The following is a 20,508-nucleotide window of genomic DNA, read 5'->3' as shown; positions in this document are numbered from 1 at the left end:
GGTGCACCCAGCGCTTGTTGGTTTCATTCAAGGTTGCACTTGAAGCTAAGAAACGATATGGTTTTGTCTCTCAGCTTTTTCACTGCTTAGCAACACAGCCCAATATAGAAGCGTTGTTTTTTCTGTCCATGAGTGTATCTGTGTTCATACGTGTGTGTTCATGGCAGTGATTCAGGGCGTGGCAGCAGCCTGTTGGATAGAGCCATAGCAGACAGACGACAGCTCAACGCCATGACTCTGCCTGACTTCAGTGACCCTGAGACTGGTAGGAACACACACACACACACACACACACACACACACACACACACACACACACACACACACACACACGCACACACAGCCTCCATGCTCACTGTGTTTCAGCTTAACGTTTTTCTTTTTTCTCATGTAAGAAGTAGTTTTAAGGCCTTTGAGAGCCTTCCTCTTTCTTCTTTTTTTTATTGTTCCATTATCAGATAGCAGAGGAAAATGTCTGTAATCCACTCTCACCAACTCTTATCACTGATTGTTTTGGCAGCAGAGTTTTCTGTTGGATAAGATGCTGCTTTATCTACAGCTATTACCATGATAAACTGCAGAATGTGACAGAATTCTAGAAAAATGGTTTTGGTTTTATGAAAAGTGTGTGCAGATTAAGGACCAGTGTGTCTTTCCTTTCTTTATTCCTTGATTGATTTCACTCATTTCTGTTTTATTTCCTTTGTTTTAGTCTCAGGTTCTTCCTCCTCTCAGTCTGGTTATGAACCAGTCTCCCCCACCTCTCCATCCACCATCTCCACTCTCTCCTCTCCGCTGTCCTCCCCTTCCTCCCCCGTCCTCATCCTCCAGTCTCCTCCTCCACCCAAAAACCCATCCTTCCTCCCCTCTTCCCCTCCCTCTTCTTTTTCTCCTCTTCCTCCTCCTCCCACCAAGACCAGGACTCACTCCTTTTGCAACCACGTCGCTCTCCGCCAGCTCTCCTCCAACTGTAATCTGCCTCCACGTCCACTCTGCCTGTGGCATGGTGTGGAGAGTGACAGAAAAGAGCAGAACAAGTTTTTGGAGATTTGCTTGTTGGTTCATTTGCATGCTAAGTAATGCTTGGGGGTATTTTAGCTTAACAGAAATAGATATCATGATCTGAAAAGATATTCATGTTCAGCTATATCAAAACTAAGGATAATAACTTTGTCACGTCTCATTTATGGATTCTAAAATTAGCTGACTGTCACTGCACTCACTCAGAAACATCCATGGATTTGCTGTGTTGTAGTTTTTTAGTGTTGCACTCGACAGACCATAAATGGTACCACTTGTGCTGCGTTTGAGTAGTTATTCTGACGTCAGAATTCATGCTCAGGGTCCACTTTATTAGGAACACCATACTTATACTGAGTAGAGCATCCCGGTGCTCTCAGACAGACTCAGTTCTTTATGTCATGAATTCAACAAAGTGTTGGAAACATTCCTTTGAAATTCTGCTCTGTGCTGACATGAAACGTTCAGCTTTTGCTGATTTGTCCGCTGCACATTCATGCTGCCACATCTCTCAGGTGTTTTATTGGATTCAGATCCTATGACTGAAGAGTTCCACTGAACTCACCGTCATGATGAGGGCTTCAACACGGATGCTTACTTCACCTTTGCTTTAATCCAGGAAATGTTCAGATCCAACAACGGTAATATTATGATACTACTGTATTATTGACAATAGGTTCACTGTTATTTAAAACTTAACCCTCGTGATGTCCTCCCAGTTGCCACACACCTTTTGTCCTCTGGGGTCAAAATGACTCTGCTTGGTTTGACTGTTATTTAAAGCATATTATAAATTGTATAAATTGTCAATGAATTCTGTGTTACACCTTTAGTCTTACTTAAGTTCATCCCATTACCGCAAATTTTTCCCATCATTTTGGCATTTAGGAACAAATAGACTTTGATACATAAAAGCTTAGGATGGCAAAAGATTATACTTGGGGTCAGAATGACTTCAAGGACAACACAAAGGTTAAAAGAGTAAAGTTTTTGTTTGTTTTTTTTTTTTTTAAAAAAAAGGACAGAGGCATTGTCACCGTTTAAAACATTCAGTTTTGCTATAAAAGCATGTGTTGACAGCTTTAGTTTAGTCAGAAGCTGTAAAGCTATAAAAATGATGCTCTTTGTCTTGATCCCTGACATGTCCATGAAGTGTTTTCTTTTTTTATACATATTGTATGTGGGAATGAGAAAATATTTAGTCAGCCTCGTGGTGGAGCGTTTCTGCCTTGAAGCTGCCAGGTACTGAAAACACAGATTCAGACTTGCAGGATTTCATGCGTAACAAGCCGAAGGAACCAGTCCTGTCAATTTGCAGGGTGGAGTTTTCCGCATCACCATTCTTCTCGGGAATCTGTGTCCAGTTTGAACATGAACGGCTAAATTTCTCCAGCATTGCAGTTTGCTGTTATGTGGTATAAAGTAGTTTTCCAGACGCTCACTGAGTTGTAGGTGAGCTGTTGTGCTAAACTGCAGGCTATGGGGAAGAGTCAGGAAGACGGCATAGAGCTGTACATCTTAAACTATCCAGAGTTACACCATTTTAAGGGATTTTTTTAATGGAAAAAAGCTACTCTTGATACACAGAGATACACATTGTGGGATTTTATTAATAACCACAGACAGACCTAAAAGTGCTACAGTGGCTGTGTCCTTTTTTGGGGGGTATTAAAGTTAATTTCTGAATTATTTCCTTATACTTTCTACCTCAAAATATTATCTGCTGCAGTGTTATCATGAAGCACCTGAGTAAACAGTCTGCCAGGGATTGTCTTCTCATCACTAAACTAATGGCCCTGATATTCAGTAAACTCTTTTCCTGAGCTTTGTTGTGCTTTAACCTCACTGAGATTGTAGTGAAGCTGGAATTTGAGTTGACTCATTCAGGCCTCACAGGCATGAAGAAGGAGTTTAAAACTAAAATGACTAACCCTGTTGGAGTATTGGATGTCCCTCATAATCACACAGACGTTCTCAGATCGGCTGTAACTTGAAGCCTTGCTGATACTTTGGGCGTGGATTTGAGTGCAGTTGGGCCTCGATGAACCTGCTGCAGCTGCTTTGCATTTTTTGATTTACACACGCTTGAAGTTGATGCAGCCTACAGTTTAGAGATCAATAGGTTCTTCTCTGATATTACAGAAAATTACAGCTTTACTGTCTCTTCACATCTGTGTGCTCTTCACTTGTTTTTGTTATTACTGTTTCTGTTTCTGGGAGGATTTTTCATCTCAGCCATCATCAGTTTGTCTTTCTTCCCAGCTTCACTCTCATCCTGTTTTTCCTCATTTCCATCTCTTCTGCTAATGATGTTTGTACTGGGAAATAATGGTTGTAATTTAGTTAAATCATCTCTCCACAACATGATGTTTTTCTCAGCCTGCCAGCAAACAGTGACATTTAAAGCTAACAGTTAGTCCATCATCATGATTGCTACTTCTGGAAATCAGACTGAATTTTTCTCACAGTGTTGGAATACTGCTTTAAAGAGTGAGAACTTTAATGTCTACAGTGAGTCACTTAAAAGCTCTGTGAGATATGTGTCTCTAATTTCACTCTCACTGTGCTGAAATGCAAAATACATGTGATGTTCCTCTTCGCCGTGCCTCATTTTGAGAGTAATTTTGAACTGAAGAGACAAAAAGCTGTCATGAGCTATAAAGTAGAGAAAGATGAGACTCTTTTATGCTTAAAGTTAGTTAAACTGTGAGTAAATATGCTGCTAGGTTGGGATTTATTTAAACAAATTAGAGTGTCAAAAAGGCTCAAGTGGAAGCAGCCCTGTGGTCTAAAAGGATGAAGGACGAAGGGAACCTCGTCGTGCTCTGAAGTCGACCTTCTGGAATCGGCGCTCTTTTTCTATCATAATGATCTGGATATTCTTTTCCTCTCTTTCAGTCATTAACAATCGTCTTTCTGTTTTTTCCCATCCCTCCGTTTTTTTCAAGGCGGCCTTCAGGACGCTAACACTCTTGGTTTTTCCTCCATGTTTTCTGTTTGTAAGTAGCCATGTAACCTCCATCAGATGTTCCTTTTTCCATCCATTCTTCATTCAGTTCTTTGACCTTCCCTTTTCCTCATGAGGTTCACATATATGAGCGATATGTGTACGGAGAAAATATATCTCCTGCTTTAACGTGACATCTGCAGCCAGTTTTCAGGAGAGTATTTTTATCGTGTCAATGATATGTGATTTAAAGGAATACAGTGACTTGGAGGGAGATCGAAACGGGCCTTTGGGGTGACAACACAAGACAACAAGCACAATCAGAGCGTGTAGTAACGGTTTATTTGACAGAAATCTGTACATTTTTCTTTTATTTTGTTATCATTTGATAAACAAAATTGTCAATTATACTTGAGTAACAGTCAGTTCCTCTCATTAGAGGGTGTAGTGTTTTTCAGGCTCACTGTGGGGTAAAAGTCAGATTGAGATATTTTTTCTGTTTGTTTTTTTGTTTCTTTAAGTAGAGCAAAAAAAAAAAAAAGAACAAATACTCAGAGGGACTTGAAGATGAAGCAGAAGAAGCAGCTTTCTGCTTCCGAATTTAATTATGTGTGACACATGGCTGTAATTTTGACAAATGGAACAGGCTAACAATCAAATAATTGCTGTAATTCTACTAAAGTTTCATAATTAATTTGCCGTAATAGATCAGTCTCCACCAAATCACTGTGAAAAGGATAAATAAATGAAACGAAAAGAGGGAAATGGCGCAGTGGGTAAACTAATGATGATGCTGACTTATGAGATTAATAATGTTATTTACAAGAAGCATTATCAGCTCTGTGCATCTGTTATCAAGATGTGGTTAGTTACTGCCGTTTGTACTGACACCAGGGGAAGTTATGTATATACAATTAACCGTTCACAGCAGAGAGGAGTGTGGCTGTTACACGATACACAGAGGGGAAACGTAGACTGTTGTGATTTGTTGCTTTTTTTCCCTGTAAGTCAGTGTATTCCTTTAATTCACTGAGCAGCTTTAGTGCATGCTACTGTGTGAATTTTAGGCACAAGTCACTGCAGGAGCTTCCTTAGCAATCTGTTAGAAATTATGTAAATGTCATTTAGTTTAGCAAAGCCTTTTTTAATGCCTTTTAAAGGAAGAATGTTCTCCCTCTGGGAATTTGTCATTCTACAACTACACAGTTGATGGATTGAAATTTGTATTACAGGCACAAAGTGGCACAAGTGAAAGCAATTCATATGAACACACACTGTACCGCCTCTGTTCCTCTTCCTCCGAATGTTCGACTGAGTAGGACTTTTTCATTCACTGTCAAGGCCATGTGTTACTGCTTATGAGATTTAGGTTTACAGTGCATGATAAGAATGTTCTATTCAGGAAAGTAGACAGGCTGGATGTAGGGGAGGAAAGAAAAACAAGTAAGATGGGAATAAATGGAGAGAAGCTTCAAATTACCAGTGAGTTTCTGTTAGCTGTTGAAGACCATTTCACTCAGTTTCATCAAAATGAGGTTAGTTTAAGGACCAATACACGTCTTTGAATGTGGTCTACTAGGCAAGGCTGCTGCATGCTGGCTTCTAATAACTTATCCCCACAAAACAGCCCCTCAAAACAGGATCCTCAACTTCAAATGCATTTGTCTTGTACGAGAGAAAGAGACATCCTTTTGTCATTTCCCCAAATCCACTTATCAGCAGCACACTCCTCCTCTCTCGCTCTCACACACAGCGAGCTTTAATATTCAAATCTCCTCCTTTTATCCTTATCTCAGTCATCTTTTTACACATGGGTGGTTTCCTCTCTTAGCGCACAAACACACAGTTCATGTCAATGTAGTGCAGGGAGAAATGGGACGCACCGGGATAGACTAGAATAATAAGCAAGGGGGACCGGAAATCTTCCTTTTATCAGATTAAAGCTTTTATTTCAGCTAGCTGAGATCACCGGTCGTTCTAAATTCGTTTCAGGTTGTAAAATGCTTATTTCTGTGTAATTTTAATCCTTTGTGCTGTAAATGACATTTCCATAAAACAAAACAAGGCCAAAGATGAAAAGTAGGTGCTTTTATACAGTTATTTACTTTTTAAAGAAACATATTGGCATGTAGAACAGTAAAACTGAAATATGAAGGCCTGTTGAGCAACATGTTTCACAATGTTAAACAGATCAGACTGAATAGATCAAAGTGGAGCCGGTATTTATCTGCTTAACCTTTAGAACCTTTGATTAGACTGTTTGAGTCTGTTCGTAGAGCTTTGGAAATAAGTGTTAGACCTCTGTGACTGATTCCTCCATTGCAGTTCTTTGTTTACTTTGTGTTTTTTATAAAGTTGTAACAGCTAAATAGCTCAGTGATCCCTGAATGTGACATGGATCGGTGGTTCAAATAAGAGTCAGGGAGCAGTTTTTCAGTGAGGACCCAAAGACTTTATTATTGCTCTGCCTCCCTACCTCGTGTTTTATCTACTCTCAGTTGTACAAAAAGCTTCTGCTAAATGGAATTATAGATGTTTTGCTGATTCCAAACTTGTTATCAGTAACTCTTGCTGTCTTCCTCTTTCTTAAAGACGTCTCCTCGTCATCTGTCATCCTTCTTTCATATATTGTTGAGTGATAACTAAGCCTAGAAAAATCTGTTGACTTCCAGTATACAGCTTACGCACAAAACAATGGTGACCTATCAAAGTATTTTGACCATCTAGTTGGAATTGTGACATTTTTACAATTTAAACACAGCAAATTGTTAGAAATGATTGCGTTTATTAAATTATTAGAAAAAAATTTTCATGCCTTTAGAAAGATGCTGTTATTATTTAATCACTGTGATAAAATTTAACAAAATTAGTAATGCTGAAGGCCTGTTAGAAAACAGCAAATGGTCTAATAATTATTTCCAAAGCTGTATAATTAACGCCTCAATGTTTTTGACAAAATTTATGCAGAAAAATTGTTCCATTTTTAAAAGTAACCCTTAAATCTTACATCCACAGTGTGTTAAGTACGTTTAAAAAAGATTCTGTACAACAGTAGTTCTGCAGAAATCTTTAAAAGTACGATGAATTTTTGTGTCTTTATTGCAATTAGTTGTAACGAACTCTCAGTCACCAAAACATTGGATATGGCAGCACATGATGGGTGGAACATCAAAAACATTCAGATACACTACAGTTCAGAAGTTTGGGGTCACTTAGAAATGTCTAAACAGTAGTGTAGGTCAACTTTATCTCATTTAAAGCAACTTTAGCTAATAATAGCAACTTTAGCTAGAGCAGCTTTGAATCCTTTAGAGCAACTTTAACCAATAATATCAACTTTAGCTAATCTAGAGCAACTTTAATTCATATACGCTACCGTTCTAAAGTTTGGGGTCACTTAGAAAATGTCCTTATGTTTGAAAGAAAAGCATTTTTTTCAATGAAGATAACATTAAATGAGTGATAAATCGAGTGTAACATTGCTAACGTGTTAAATGACTATTCTAGCTGGAAATTTTTAAAGGAATATCTCCATGGGGTACAGAGGAACATTTCCAGCAACCATCACTCCTGTGTTCTAATGCTACATTGTGTTAGCTAATGGCGTTGAAAGGCTCATTGATGACTAGAAAACCCTTGTGCAGTTTTGTTAGCACATGGATAAAGGTGTGAGTTTAATGGAAGACATGTAATTGTCTGTGTGACCCCAAACCTTTGAACAGTGGTGTGTGTGATTAGTGTAACATGTTATCGTGTTATGTTTTGCTTTCACGTATCTGCAGTGTGTCTACATTGTCCCATGTGGTTGCCATTTTGCATCCCTGTAAAAATCTGATGTACGGAGGAGGCAAAATACCCAAAATATCACAGTAGCGCTTCTTTTTGTTACTAATAAGCAGAGTGATACAGTTTTTGCATGGTGGTGCAGAAATAGGTTCATGTTGGACTGGTTAATCCAGGGCCATAACACTGTGTGGTGCAGCGTGTGGAATGGTGTGGACTCATTAAAGGCTTCAGTGCTGGAAGAGGACACTGTGCACCAATGTGGGCTCAGAGCCTCGAGCTTCTTACTGCAACCAAACACCACAGATTTCACTGATAAGTTCCTCCTTTCTCTGAAGCTGTGGGACTCAGTGAGCTCTGCTGTTGTTTGTGGTTGAACATAAAGCCTGCATTGTGGCACATGGCTGCCTAACACTGCTGTAGTGCTAGAGTCAGTAAATGTGGAGATGGTGAGTGTGTGACAGCTGGATTCTCTCCCTCCAGGCTCGGTTCATGCTACGTCCATAGCAGCCAGTCGTGTGGAGCAGGCTCTGTCTGAGGTAGCCTCCTCCCTGCAGAGCAGCGCCCCCAAACATGGACCCCTGCACCCCTGGATGACGCTGGCTCAGATCTGGCTTCATGCAGGTACGTTCACACACTGTGCACGAGGGTTATTTTATGTCACGGTTTACAGAGAAAGAAAGATGAGATGAGAAAATAGTGCTTTCTGTAAAACAGCACCCATAAAGACCTTTCAAATACCTCTAACCCTCCTGTTGTTCTCATTTACAGGAACCAAAAAATATGAAGAGTTCATTTGCAAAAAAAGATAACTCCATTTTGATAAATTTTCAGAAAACTTTTCTTATTGTTTACTTGAGATAATATCAATCAAACTGAACTTGAGTGGATTAGACTCATTAGAAAAATACATGACAAAATAGAGAAAAAGTAAATTTAGTGCTATTATTATCTCAAATAAACAATAAAAAATGAGTTTTCTGAAAATTTATAGAATGGAGGTACCTGTTTTTGCAAATGCACTCTTCATATTGTTTCCTTGTCTGAAAAAATTCCAAATATTCAGGAAAAAAAATCCACAAATTTCAGAAAATTTGCAAAACCTTCAGGAAGAAAATTCCAAGAATTCCTTAAAAATGTCCCTTAAAAGTTTTATTTTAAAAAAAATCCCCCAAATTTGGCAAGAAAACTCTTCCAAAAAAAATCCTAAAAATATCTAAAGTGATTACATATATATCACTAAAACTTGTAATATTTTCTTTTAGAACATTCACATAAAAATCAACCAAAATCCAGCGAATTTCGCTGGATTTTGGTTGAAACATTTTAGTTGAAATATTTTTAACCTTTCTTTTTTTCCACCAAAAAATGTTCAAAATTGACCAAAAATGTTGAAAATGTGGACATCGGGAGTTTCATTGTGAAAATATTTCTTTTTTTTCCCACATTTTCAAACTTTAAAATGGTTCAATTTTGACCTGGAGGATGACACGAGGGTTAAAGAACTTCTGTGACTTTTAGTGAAGAGTTTTGCATCTCATTGTTAACACCTCCTTGTCCAACTTGAACACATACGAAAACACCCCAGTTACATCCCATAGGCTTGCATAACATCAGAGACGTGTGCATAGGGCCACATGACCGCCAAGGAGCCCTGTGTGCCAACACATTTTTTCCCTCTCGAATATAAATTGACACTGGTGGTAATTACAGGCTTCAGGACTGTCACAGTGTGTTACAGTCGTCCTTTTGCCCTCCAAACATAAGCCTGTTCTGAGTGCAGATTCACAGCAATGGCCGTTTGGCTCAGCTGGTTAGAGTGCCATGCAGTGTCTCCTCGACATCAGTCAGAGAGCTTTTTTGCCCTCTATTCCTGCATCACTCGTCGTCCATTTCACAGCAGCAGTCGTGTTGTTGAGATTCAGACTGCAGGGAGACCAACAGTTTCATTTAGCCTTTTATAATTGTGTACCAGATATGGTGTTTTATAGGTTTAGATTTTATGGCTTGCATCCTGGTTTTGGTTTAGATTTTAACAATGGTCTAAAGTCCACTCATTAAAATGTGTGAAAAATAGAATTTGGTCTTATTTATCTGTATGTGAAATGTGATGTAGATCCGATGTGTGTGAGCGACTCTAAAAAGCTAGAAACTCTCTTTTTTTTTTTTTTTTTTTTTTTTTTAGCACGTGTCCCATCAGAATGTGTAAATGCCCTCATCGACCCTGTCAGGGTCCCAAAGTAAAGCTGAGAGGTCACTAGATAAATGAAATCTGCTGCATTAATTATATCCTACTTTGATTTAAATTCTTGCATTTTTCTTTCTCCCAACCTTTAAAACCTTCTAATTAAGTAAAAATGCCAAACGCTTCCGTTTCTTCTGACCTTCAAAATTCTTGAAAGAAGTGAAATACCAGCTACCGTCGTATCCGCAGACCTTTAAAGTCCTTCAGATGCTGGGAACACTGTGTGCATCCACCTACTCAGGCATGAAAATTTATTCAAATAAGACAAATTGAAGAAGGAAAAAATCACAGCTGACAAGAAATGTTGACAGTAAAAGGCCACAAGTTTGTCTGTAATGGTCCAAACAGAGCAGCAGAGGGAATACCTGCAGGATTTTTACCATTCTGGATGAAGTCAAGGTGAATTTGGAGCCCTAGCAGACATTTATATTTCCAGTTAACTTTGTGTAAACATACCTTTCCAATATAAGCAGTTGAGCAGCAGCAATGTAAACAGGAAATGAAAGGTTTGTAGCCAAAATGCTGCTCCGCTGTGATTTGCGGTGGTTTTGTCTGACACTCGTGATCCTCCTCCCAGCTTAGATTTCATCAAACACACAGACATGAGGTCAGAGTGTGTGCTGACATTAGCTAGCAGGACCAGATTAAGGACCGGTTTGATTGGATATTATTAGATATTAGATTTCCCTCGCCGTACGCTGGAGCCCTGATCCTCGTTTTGGCATCCAGCAGCAAACACTGGTCGACCAAACAGGCTGAAGGATGTGCACAAACACACACACACACACACACACGCACACACACACTGAGACAGAGGTAGTTTGTGCTCCTGTTTATCTCTGCAGCTGCTTCCTGTCAGAGGTGGTCATTTCCAGCTTGGCGACACAGCTAATGTAATCAGCCAATCAGAGGACAGACAGACGGACAGCTGAGAGTCATTTCCTCCGTCTGTCTCGGGCTCTGCTCGTATCGCTCCGTCTTCATCACAGCAGCACACTGAAAGCATTAGATGCAGAAAATGTTCTTCTTATCGATGCCGTTTATGGGTGAAAAATGCTCTCTAACTCTTCCTCTTGCAGATTTAAACGTGCGCTCTGTTAGTGCTTTTGCTTTCTGTTTGGGACTTTAATGCTTCAGTTTGAGAAGTTCGTCAGTGTTTATGACAAATGTCTTCTTAATGTTATGAATCAGCCAGTTATTCTGACCATCATCATGTAGTTTTCACAGTAATTACATCTTGGAAGATACTCAGGTTGCTGAACATGTTTAGTTTCTTTATCACGTCTACACTGGAAAAAATGCTCCTCTCAAAACAAGAAAAAATAACTTATTTCACGGAACTTTTACCTTGAAATAGGTGAAAAAATCTGCCAATAAAACAAGTGAAAAATGATGGGCAAGATTTCTTGAAATAAGATATATTTAGAATCTTGAGATCTTAATATTAACTGGGAAAACTTATTTTAAACTATTTTTTACCAGAGCTTAGGTGTCTTAAAATAAGCCAGACATGCTAAAAAAGCAGTTTTTCACTCAAAAATAGATTTTCGCTTTCATGTAACCTCCTAATTTGAAATGTTTTAACCCTCCTGTTGTCTTCATTTATAGGCACAAAAAAAATCCAAAAATTCAGCAAAAAAATTCCCCAAGTTTGTAAAAAATTGCAAAACCTTCAGGAAGAAAATTCCTTTAAAGTTTCCCTTAAAAGTTTTATTTTAAAAAATCCCCAAATTTGGCAAGAAATAAAAATCTAAAAATGGCAAATATTTTCAAAAAATGAGTAAAATCTTCCCCAAAAAATCCTAAAAATATTTAAAGTGATTACATATAAATCAATAAGACTTCTAATATTTTCTTTAAGAACATTTTTAACATTTCTGTTTTTCCATCCAAAAATGTTCAAAGATTTCCCAAAAATGTTGAAAATGTGGACAACTTTAAAACGGGTTAATTTGACCGACAGTACGACTCGAGGGTTAAACTTATTTCAAGTTTTCTTGTAAAATTCAACTCAAAACAAGATAATTTCAAGATTGTTTGACTGAACAAGATATTTAAGATGCATTGTCTTAAAACGAGCCCCTGCTGAAATGTCACTTGTTAAGTGAATTTATCTTAAATCAAGTGGGATGTTAGCCTAGCCGCGCTAGACAACCCACGGCAACGAATTTAATTCTCTGCCAGGGTGGGTCTAGTTACCCTCCATAAGGCTCGAGGCTGGATTCTCCTAAAACTGGCCGGACGAATCACCATGAAGTGTAGAGTCAGAAGGCGGGCGTAACTAAGTGACGACAGAGGCGCGACGATTCTAACAGAAACAACCGGAAACAACTAGCCTAGCCGCACTAGACAACCCACGGCAACAAATTGAATTCTCTGCCAGGGTCGACAACAAAAACGACAACAGTCGTTGAGCTCCATTAGCACCGACTCTGAATAATCTTTCTGTTAACATGTCTGTAATATACTTGAGCTTCACCCATTGACTGTATAAATAAGACTTCACCGAACTCCCACATCCTCTGATTTCCGGCGCTCTAGGAGCCTATTCATTGCGCTGATTGGTTGTATACCTACCCAATTGCTGCAGAGTGATTTGATAAACAACCTTTTAGCCCGCCACCCTCCCTGTCGAGCGGTCCTAGACCCTTGTGCCTTCAGAACATGGGTCTAGCAGGGCTAGGCTAGTGGAATGAGACATTTGGACTAAAAATAAGACAAATAGACTTGGTGAGATTTTGAGTTTTTGCAGTGTGATAGTTTTCCCGTCACTGTTCCTGCTCTCCTACAGCTGAGGTGTACATCGGCATGTCCAAACCAGCTGAAGCCACTGCGTGCACACAGGAAGCCGCCAACCTCTTCCCCACATCCCATAATGTGCTGTACATGAGGGGCCAGATAGCCGAGCTGAGGGGCAACATAGACGAAGCCAAACGCTGGTACGAGGAGGCGCTGTCCATCAACCCGACCCACGTCAAGACCATGCAGAGACTGGTAATACTTATAAACGCCTCACTGCTCTGTCCTTCTGTTTGGTCTCCTGAGAACACAAACGTTCTTGTCCTGTCTGCCTGCAGGGTTTGTGTGTTTTATGTAATTACACCTCTGGGACAGCTGGTCAGACTTTCTCTGAGCAGAGGAAACAGTGGTGTCGTCTTTTTGTCTTAATCTCATTCTGAGCGCTCTTGTTTGTGTTTTCCATTGGAGGCTGAACCACACATCATGGACCATCCCAAACCAGTTAGCAGGTAGAAGTGAAGTATAAAACCTTAAGAGAATCCATCTGCATCAGAGCTGAGCTCCACTGTCCCTAACCTGGATGAATAAATGATCGCTTTGTCGTGCAGACGGCTACACTCAGCCTGAACGCTGCTCACAACAACCCACATTCATTTTAGCCAGACCCAGAATGCTGTCATATATTTTTAAACACTACTTTAAAAAGCCCAAAAATCACTCACGGAATATTTATGAATATTTATAATCAAGACGACATCAGGATACGTTTCTGTCTTTGGGTTTCTGATGTTTTGTTTTTTGAAGAAGAAGAAGAACAAAGGATGTGATTTATAGAACCAGTGGTTTGATGTACAGTAGCAGACAAAATGTAATCTGATTTAAGTTGGACTTAATGTCCCTTTGAGGTCATTAATTTATTAATTTAATCCTTAAAATGTGTGTCTGTGTGACAGAGTTACGATCAGGGTACATTTGTCTGTTAATCTGTGAATTTGGCTGTCTGTTCGCAACATCACTTAAAAACAGATTCATACGAAATTTTCAGGGAAGGTCAGAAATGACACAAGGACCAAGTGATTAGACTTTGGCAGTGATGCAGCTTATAGTCTGGATCCATGAATTTGTTAAAGATTTCTGTATCATTACCAGATAGCAGCACAGCGTCACTGTAACCATGACAACAAGTGAACACTACATCAGCTGCCTGCTGACGATCAAATGATTGTGATCCTACTACAAATCCACCACTGAGGACTTATCAGGACTTATCCATCAGAAATGATCCAAGGAACAACTGATTAAATTGTGGGGGTGTTTCTGAGCCCCATTAGTTCCCGCCTCTACCTACATATTTAAGTCACATGATTCGGTATCCGTACATAACGTACACATGCAGAACACACGCCTGTGCTCAGTGTGAGGTCATTTTTTATTAATGATTTAATCTGTCGGAAATGATATGACTGAGCAGCCCTGGTACTGCTCTCTCTGAGTGCTCTTCTTGTTAGTTTATGTCACAACAATAATCCCTTTCAGCCTTAAAATGACTCGGATGTAACTACCCAATTGTATCCTCTATAATGTGGAGCCTGATGAAGTCTCTGCCTCTCTCCACTCACCAGCTCATCTACGACTCTGTACATTACTCTGAGCTACACAATGGCAAGTTGTAATGTTGGAGTATTTCAGTCATACATCTAGGAATGTCAGATATTGGCTTTTTGGCCGATAATTGTTATGCCGATACTGTCCAACTCTCAATTTCTGATTCCGCTATCAACCAATACTGATATCTGTGGGCTATTTAGCTAATATTAGGTAGCATCACATTTCTCCTGTGGTAAAATTAACACATCATGCCTCATTTTATCATGATGCTCCATTGGATGCGTTCTCAGATGCAACAAGACTTTCAAATGTAAACATTGTCTGTGCAAAATAAGAAAACTACTTCAACTTAAGTTATGAAAAAAAATCCAAATTTTTTTTTATTTTCTCAAACAACAGTTCACACCCTCCCTCCCTCTGATTCCAAAGCAGACATATAGTTAGTCAGGCACAGCAAGCATGTTGCTGCAGCCACACACAGTTTACACGCTTCACAGTGCAGTCTGATGATGTAAATGTTGGTAAAATCCAGGCATTATTTTATTGGTTTTCATGATAGGTAAAAAAAAAAAAGGACAAGGACATTGACTGATATTACATTTTTATGCCAACATCAGGTCGACATCCCCAATGGAAACTGATTCTAAAGAAAATAAAGATCCAGAAAGTCTCACCCTGCAGACTCAAAATATTTCACAGTTAAGCTATTCCATGGAAAAATACTGTAGACCACTGGGATATTTAACAAACAGTTGCCTTAATTTTAGTTTTTACAAAAAACATTCATGCACATTAAGCTTTACTTATTGACATTTACAATTTGCAGTTTTTAGTTGTTGAAATGACAGAATATAGAGGACCCTTCATGTAAAGCAGTAACATATCAGGACACAGCAGGAACTAACGGTTCTCTGTGAATGCAGCTGAAGGACAAATACAACCCTGCTGCAGGTGAAGTGGCTTCTTCATGGGAAGCCAGCGATGCAGCTAACGTCTGGATGTGTCACTGATTTCATGTCTGCCGTGTGGAAATGTGCAGTAAAATAAACAGAAATGCAGTGATGTTATAATATAACGTATAAATGAGTCTTTAGATTTCACAGATTCAGTAAACGGTTCACATCATTTTATAAAACTCGTCTCTTTTCCTCTGAACAGGGTCTGATTCTGCACCAGCTGCAGCGCTACAGTCTGTCCGAAAAAGTCCTGAGAGACGCCGTTCAGGTCAACAGGTAGGTGTGTTTGTTTGTTTGTGTGTTTGTTTGTGTGTGTTATTCTGTGATTATTTCTGCCACTAACAACATGTCTCTCCCCCTCTATGTCTTGTCCTTTTCTTTCTTCTTCTCCTCCTCTTTTTTACGTTCCATTTGCTTCTCCATCTCCTGTTTTTTTTTTAACTTTTCTTCTCCTCTGACCTCCTTTTCCTCTCCCCTTCCTTTCTGTCCCTCTTCCTTACCTTCTCTTTCCTCCTTTCTCCCTTTATTTCTCCAATAAAATCTTCTTCTCTCCTTCCTGCCTCTCTTCCTTCCTTCCTCCCCCTTTCCTCTCTTCTCTTTCCTCCCGTTTTCTCCTGCATTCTCCATTCTTACCTTTTCCTTTTTCTCCTCTTTCCCTCTTTTCCCTTCCTCTTCATCTACCTCTCCTGTTCTCTTTCTTTTCTTTCTCTAATGCTTCCTCATCTCCATTTCTCTCCTGTGACATTTTATCATCAATCTCCACCCATCTCCTCTTCTTCCCTCTCTCCTCCTCTCTTCTCTTGACCTCTCTTCTTCTACCCTCTCCTCTCCTCCTCCTCAGTACGGCTCATGATGTGTGGAACAGTCTAGGTGAGGTGTTACAGGCTCAGGGAAACTCTGCTGCTGCTACAGAGTGTTTCCTCACCGCCTTGGAGCTGGAGGCCAGCAGCCCCATCCTGCCCTTCACCATCATCCCCCGAGCGCTATGAGACACACACACACGCACACCTTCACACTTAGAGCCTCAGTTCTGTAGCACAGTGGCACAAACGATGGACCTGCAAGCTGCACTCTCCCCAAACACACAGCGCATGTCTGCATGCCACTAACTCCCACCTGCACAAAGTCGCACTGCCGTCAGACACACACACACACACACACACACAACGCTGTATATACATGCAACAACACAAATAAAGCATACACAGACGCTTCCTTCTGCCCACCCACAATGCCTTGCTGTGGCTGTGACCCCCTGACCGTGTGTGTGTGTGTGTGTGATTTATTGTCGTGTGTGTGTCCGTCTGCGCTGTTTGCGTGCCCCTTTGTGTCCCACATCTGTGTGTGTGTGCCAACATGTTAGTGTGTGGTTTCTGGTGCGCTTGTCTTCTCGTCCTGTTCGGATGTAAATAAAATTCAGTTTGAGTCTCAGCTCTGCATCACAAGCCCAACATTCTGTTTACACGCTGTTTAGTCCAGAAAATTCACCCGTACAGCCAGAAAATCTGACAGGAACGGATCATTGATGTTTCATTTGTGAGCCAAATATACACTTTATACACACACACACACACACACACACACACTAGTGACAGTCATGTCTTAAAGAACCCACTGGAGCATCGGCAGACCCGATCAACAGATCACTGAGGAGTCAATCAGTCAGTACAGTTGAAATGCCAAAACACACGATGCATCAACACACACACAGAAAGTCTGATTTATCGTAGCTCACGCTGAAGGAACGGTTGAACTGAAGCGCTCCTGATCTTCTGTGTGCAGGTTTTAGACACTCCTGGTTTTGTTTCATGTTCTCAGATTTTGTAAGTTCTCATAGTTTCTGCAGAATTGTCTGATTTTGACCAATAGCAAACATTCAGATGACGGGTTTTAGTGCGATCGGATCCGGTTACAGCAGCTGCACACCTAAAAACTCACAGAAGAACAGATGAGCTCCTGTCCACCCCTCCTGTTATAACCTGTTACAGTTTCTGAAAAAAATCAGATTTTCTGTTGTGTGTAAATGCATCTGCAGTGACTGTGTTGTCTTTGTGTTCTGTTTTTTTTTTCAATATTGATTTTGGATTATAAATACAAAGAATTATTGTTGTATATTTGATTGTTCCAAGTGTATTATTATTGTTATTATTTTAGAGAGTAAATTATAATTCTATTTTCCGGAGAGCGATGTTACTGAGATGCTGTCGGAGGGAATGAAAGGATGAACTGATCCAGTTTGTTGTCAGTCAGTGAGTCTTTTGTGCTGTAAATGAATGACTGAAATTAGAATGATAACAATAAGAAGATGACAATAAAAGTGGCTCTGAAGAACTCTGACCCTTTGCTTATTTGTTGTTTTCATATATTGAACATTGAAAAAAAACTCCCTCCAGGTTTCCTCTATCGTTCGATGAGGAAAAACGTTGCTCCAGACTGATTGTTTTGGTAGAAATGTTCCTGGGTTTGGGTTTCCTTTGAACATCAGGGGGTGGACTGTGAAGCAGGTGCCTGGGTGTTTTCCCTCAGGGAGTTTTCAGCATCAAACACTTTATTTCCTACATTCTGGTGAATATTTATCCATCAGTTAATGCTGGGAAGGTCAGTTTATGAAATGGAAAACAAAATTCAGACTCATTCAGTGAATGTTATCAGGTCATTCCATCTCAAAACAAAAACATTTTTAAAACTGTTTCCTTGTATAGCATAAATTATAGACTAGAGCTGCACAGTGGTCAGTGGTTAGCACTGTCACCTTGCAGCCAGAAGATCACCAGTTCGTGTCCCGTCCTTCCCAGAATCTTTCTGCATGGAGTCTCCATGTTCTCCTGTACATGTGTGGCTTTCCTCCAGGTTCTCCAGCTTCCTCCCACAGTCCAGAAACATGCTGAGGTTAATTGATTATTCTAAATTGTTGGTGTGAGTGTGATTATTTGTCTCTATGTGTAGCCCTGTGATAGACTGTTACCTGTCCAGGTGTCAGCTTGGATAGATTCCAGCCCCCTGAGTCCCTAATGAGGAGGAAGCAGTGTTTAGATAATGGATGGATTGATGGAAATTAAAGACTATCACAAAAATATTTGTGAAATGTTAGCTTGATATGTCCAATACTTTCCAAGATAATTATTTTTTAAATTGCCCATCGACTCACTTTGAGCACCTTTTTTTTGCACAATAAAAGTTTGAAGCTGTGTCTGACCATGAGATCTTAGGAAATGTTAAAAGCCTCAAATCGTCTCTGTTATTTGTCGTGTTAACATGCTTTCACAAAAAAGCACTCAGAGAGCGCAGTCCTCCAAGGCTGTTCAGTCCTTGTATCATTTCCAATAGAGAAGTCCTCAGCGGTGGATTTGTAGTGGGATCACAATCATGTGATCATCAGCAGGCAGCTAATGTAGTGTTCACTTGTTGTCATGGTTACAGTGATACAGAAATCTTTAACCAATCGCCACATTTGTCCAAAATGATTAGAAATTTGTCCAGAACTTGCTCAAAAACTCCTCTTTTACTGTTCACAATCTGTCCAAAATGACTTAAACATCAAGGATAATTTAGAAGGGTTTCAAAAATGACTAAAAACAACAAAAATACGTCCTAAACGACTCGAATTTGACCTCATAAAATAAGCATGTTCTCTAAATGTTGTCAAAAATGACCCAAAATATGTGCAAAATGACTAGAAATTGCTCAAATTTGTCCAGAACTTGCTCAAAAATTCCTCAACTGTTCAAAACCTGTCGAAAATGAGTTAGTTGTTTAAGAGGATTTTAAAAAATGACTAAAAAGTCATTTTAAAGTCCAAAGTGACTTTGAAATGTTTTGTTTGTTTTTATGATACAACCTGGCATACCTTCTCGTTCCATTCTCAAAGTTTCTTTTCATTTTTTGACCAAATATTTCAGATAAATTTTCTATATGTTTAGTTTCATGCTATAGTGACAATATATCACTAATAATTATAAGAATACAAATTAACTTCTGCATTAACCTTTTTTCTTTTAATTAATTTTGTTCAAAGATGGGACTTTTTAAGAATAAGTATATATCAGTTCACCCATAAGGAGAGACTACTTGATCTACTTGTCCAATATTGTAAACTTCAAATAAATGACTCTTTAACATTTCCTCAGATATTGTCACTCATATGGCCTCAATTTTCAATGGTTGAAAAAATCATTGAAGAAACTGTGCTGAAAGTGAGTTGACAGTTTTATTTTTAAATTATCTTAGAAAGTATTTGATATAGAAATATAAAAGAAAAATCACTGATCAAGTCAAAAGTAAATTGCATTGTTGTATTTTTAATTTTAGGTTTTTATTTTCGGGGACGTGCCCCTCCACTCCGGTGAGCCTGTGTGTGGTTTCCCCTCCGGTGTGACCTTGGGCCGGCGGTGTGTGTTACTGTCTCAGGTGTGTGTCTGTCAGTGAATATGTGTGTCCTCCTTTGTGAGGCTTTTTCATCAGAGGATTACAGCGCTGACAGGTTTTGTCCTGGAGTGTCAGGAAGCCACGACTGAGGCGCAAACACACCTCGCCCCCCCGGTTCCTGAGGCCCCTGCTGGACTCTCAGGTGTCCAGAAGCTCGTCTCTCATAAAGGTTGCTGTCTGGGCCCAGAGGAACGCATCAGGACCCGCTTTATATCAGCATTACACTGACTTTAACAGCATATTCATCCCCCTTAGTCCACATGTAATCACATTTATCACATTTTAGAAGAAAATGTTGTATTTGTTTTCAGCCATTAGAAGCATAATTACCATCTTATGATTTCTCTCCAAAGGTTTTTATGACTAAAACATCTTTGGACACCGATTTCCCACCACTGGATCTATCAAGCAATAAATAGAAAACCCCGTTCAACCGATTATCTGGGTAAATAAAAATGTTTACTTCATGTCTGTGTTGACTTCTATCAAGACTCAGTTGTTCTAAAACATAGGTCTGTTGAAATAAGATTGTTTTAGAAACCTTTTGTCGTCTAGATGTTTGCTGTCTTCCAGCTGAGAAACACCTGATTCTGTGCAGCAACAGTTCTGTTTAGGTGCTGGAATTGATTAAATGTGATGGATAATGCTTGGTTTTACCTGCTCGTGCGATGAAAAAGGTCTGCATTTAAAGAATAATCAAATATTTTACCTTTTTATTATTTGTGCAGACCTTGCTCAAAAAAAAATCCTCTTTTTCCGTCCACAATCTGTCCAAAACGAGTTAA

General features: G+C 39.5%; 1 protein-coding gene across 2 annotated transcripts in view; it reads left to right on the top strand.

The window, feature by feature from the left end:
- ttc7b (tetratricopeptide repeat domain 7B) overlaps positions 1-17,635 on the top strand; it is a 33,095-nt gene extending 15,460 nt beyond the window's left edge. The window contains exons 17-23 of one of the 2 annotated variants that reach the window (XM_022201644.2): positions 168-265; positions 713-970; positions 3,969-4,019; positions 8,234-8,374; positions 12,787-12,989; positions 15,501-15,574; positions 16,140-17,635. In XM_022201644.2, the coding sequence (XP_022057336.1) occupies positions 168-265; positions 713-970; positions 3,969-4,019; positions 8,234-8,374; positions 12,787-12,989; positions 15,501-15,574; positions 16,140-16,287 (973 nt within the window). In that variant the 3' untranslated portion in view covers positions 16,288-17,635. The remainder of the gene's footprint in view (positions 1-167; positions 266-712; positions 971-3,968; positions 4,020-8,233; positions 8,375-12,786; positions 12,990-15,500; positions 15,575-16,139) is intronic. The other variant, XM_022201643.2, reaches the window with a different exon arrangement.
- The last annotated feature ends 2,873 nt before the right edge of the window (positions 17,636-20,508 follow it).

Source organism: Acanthochromis polyacanthus, chromosome 1 (assembly GCF_021347895.1).
Source record: "Acanthochromis polyacanthus isolate Apoly-LR-REF ecotype Palm Island chromosome 1, KAUST_Apoly_ChrSc, whole genome shotgun sequence".
Lineage (NCBI taxonomy): Eukaryota > Metazoa > Chordata > Actinopteri > Pomacentridae > Acanthochromis > Acanthochromis polyacanthus.
Note: the sequence above shows the minus strand (reverse complement) of the source record. Positions and strands in the feature narration are given on the sequence as shown.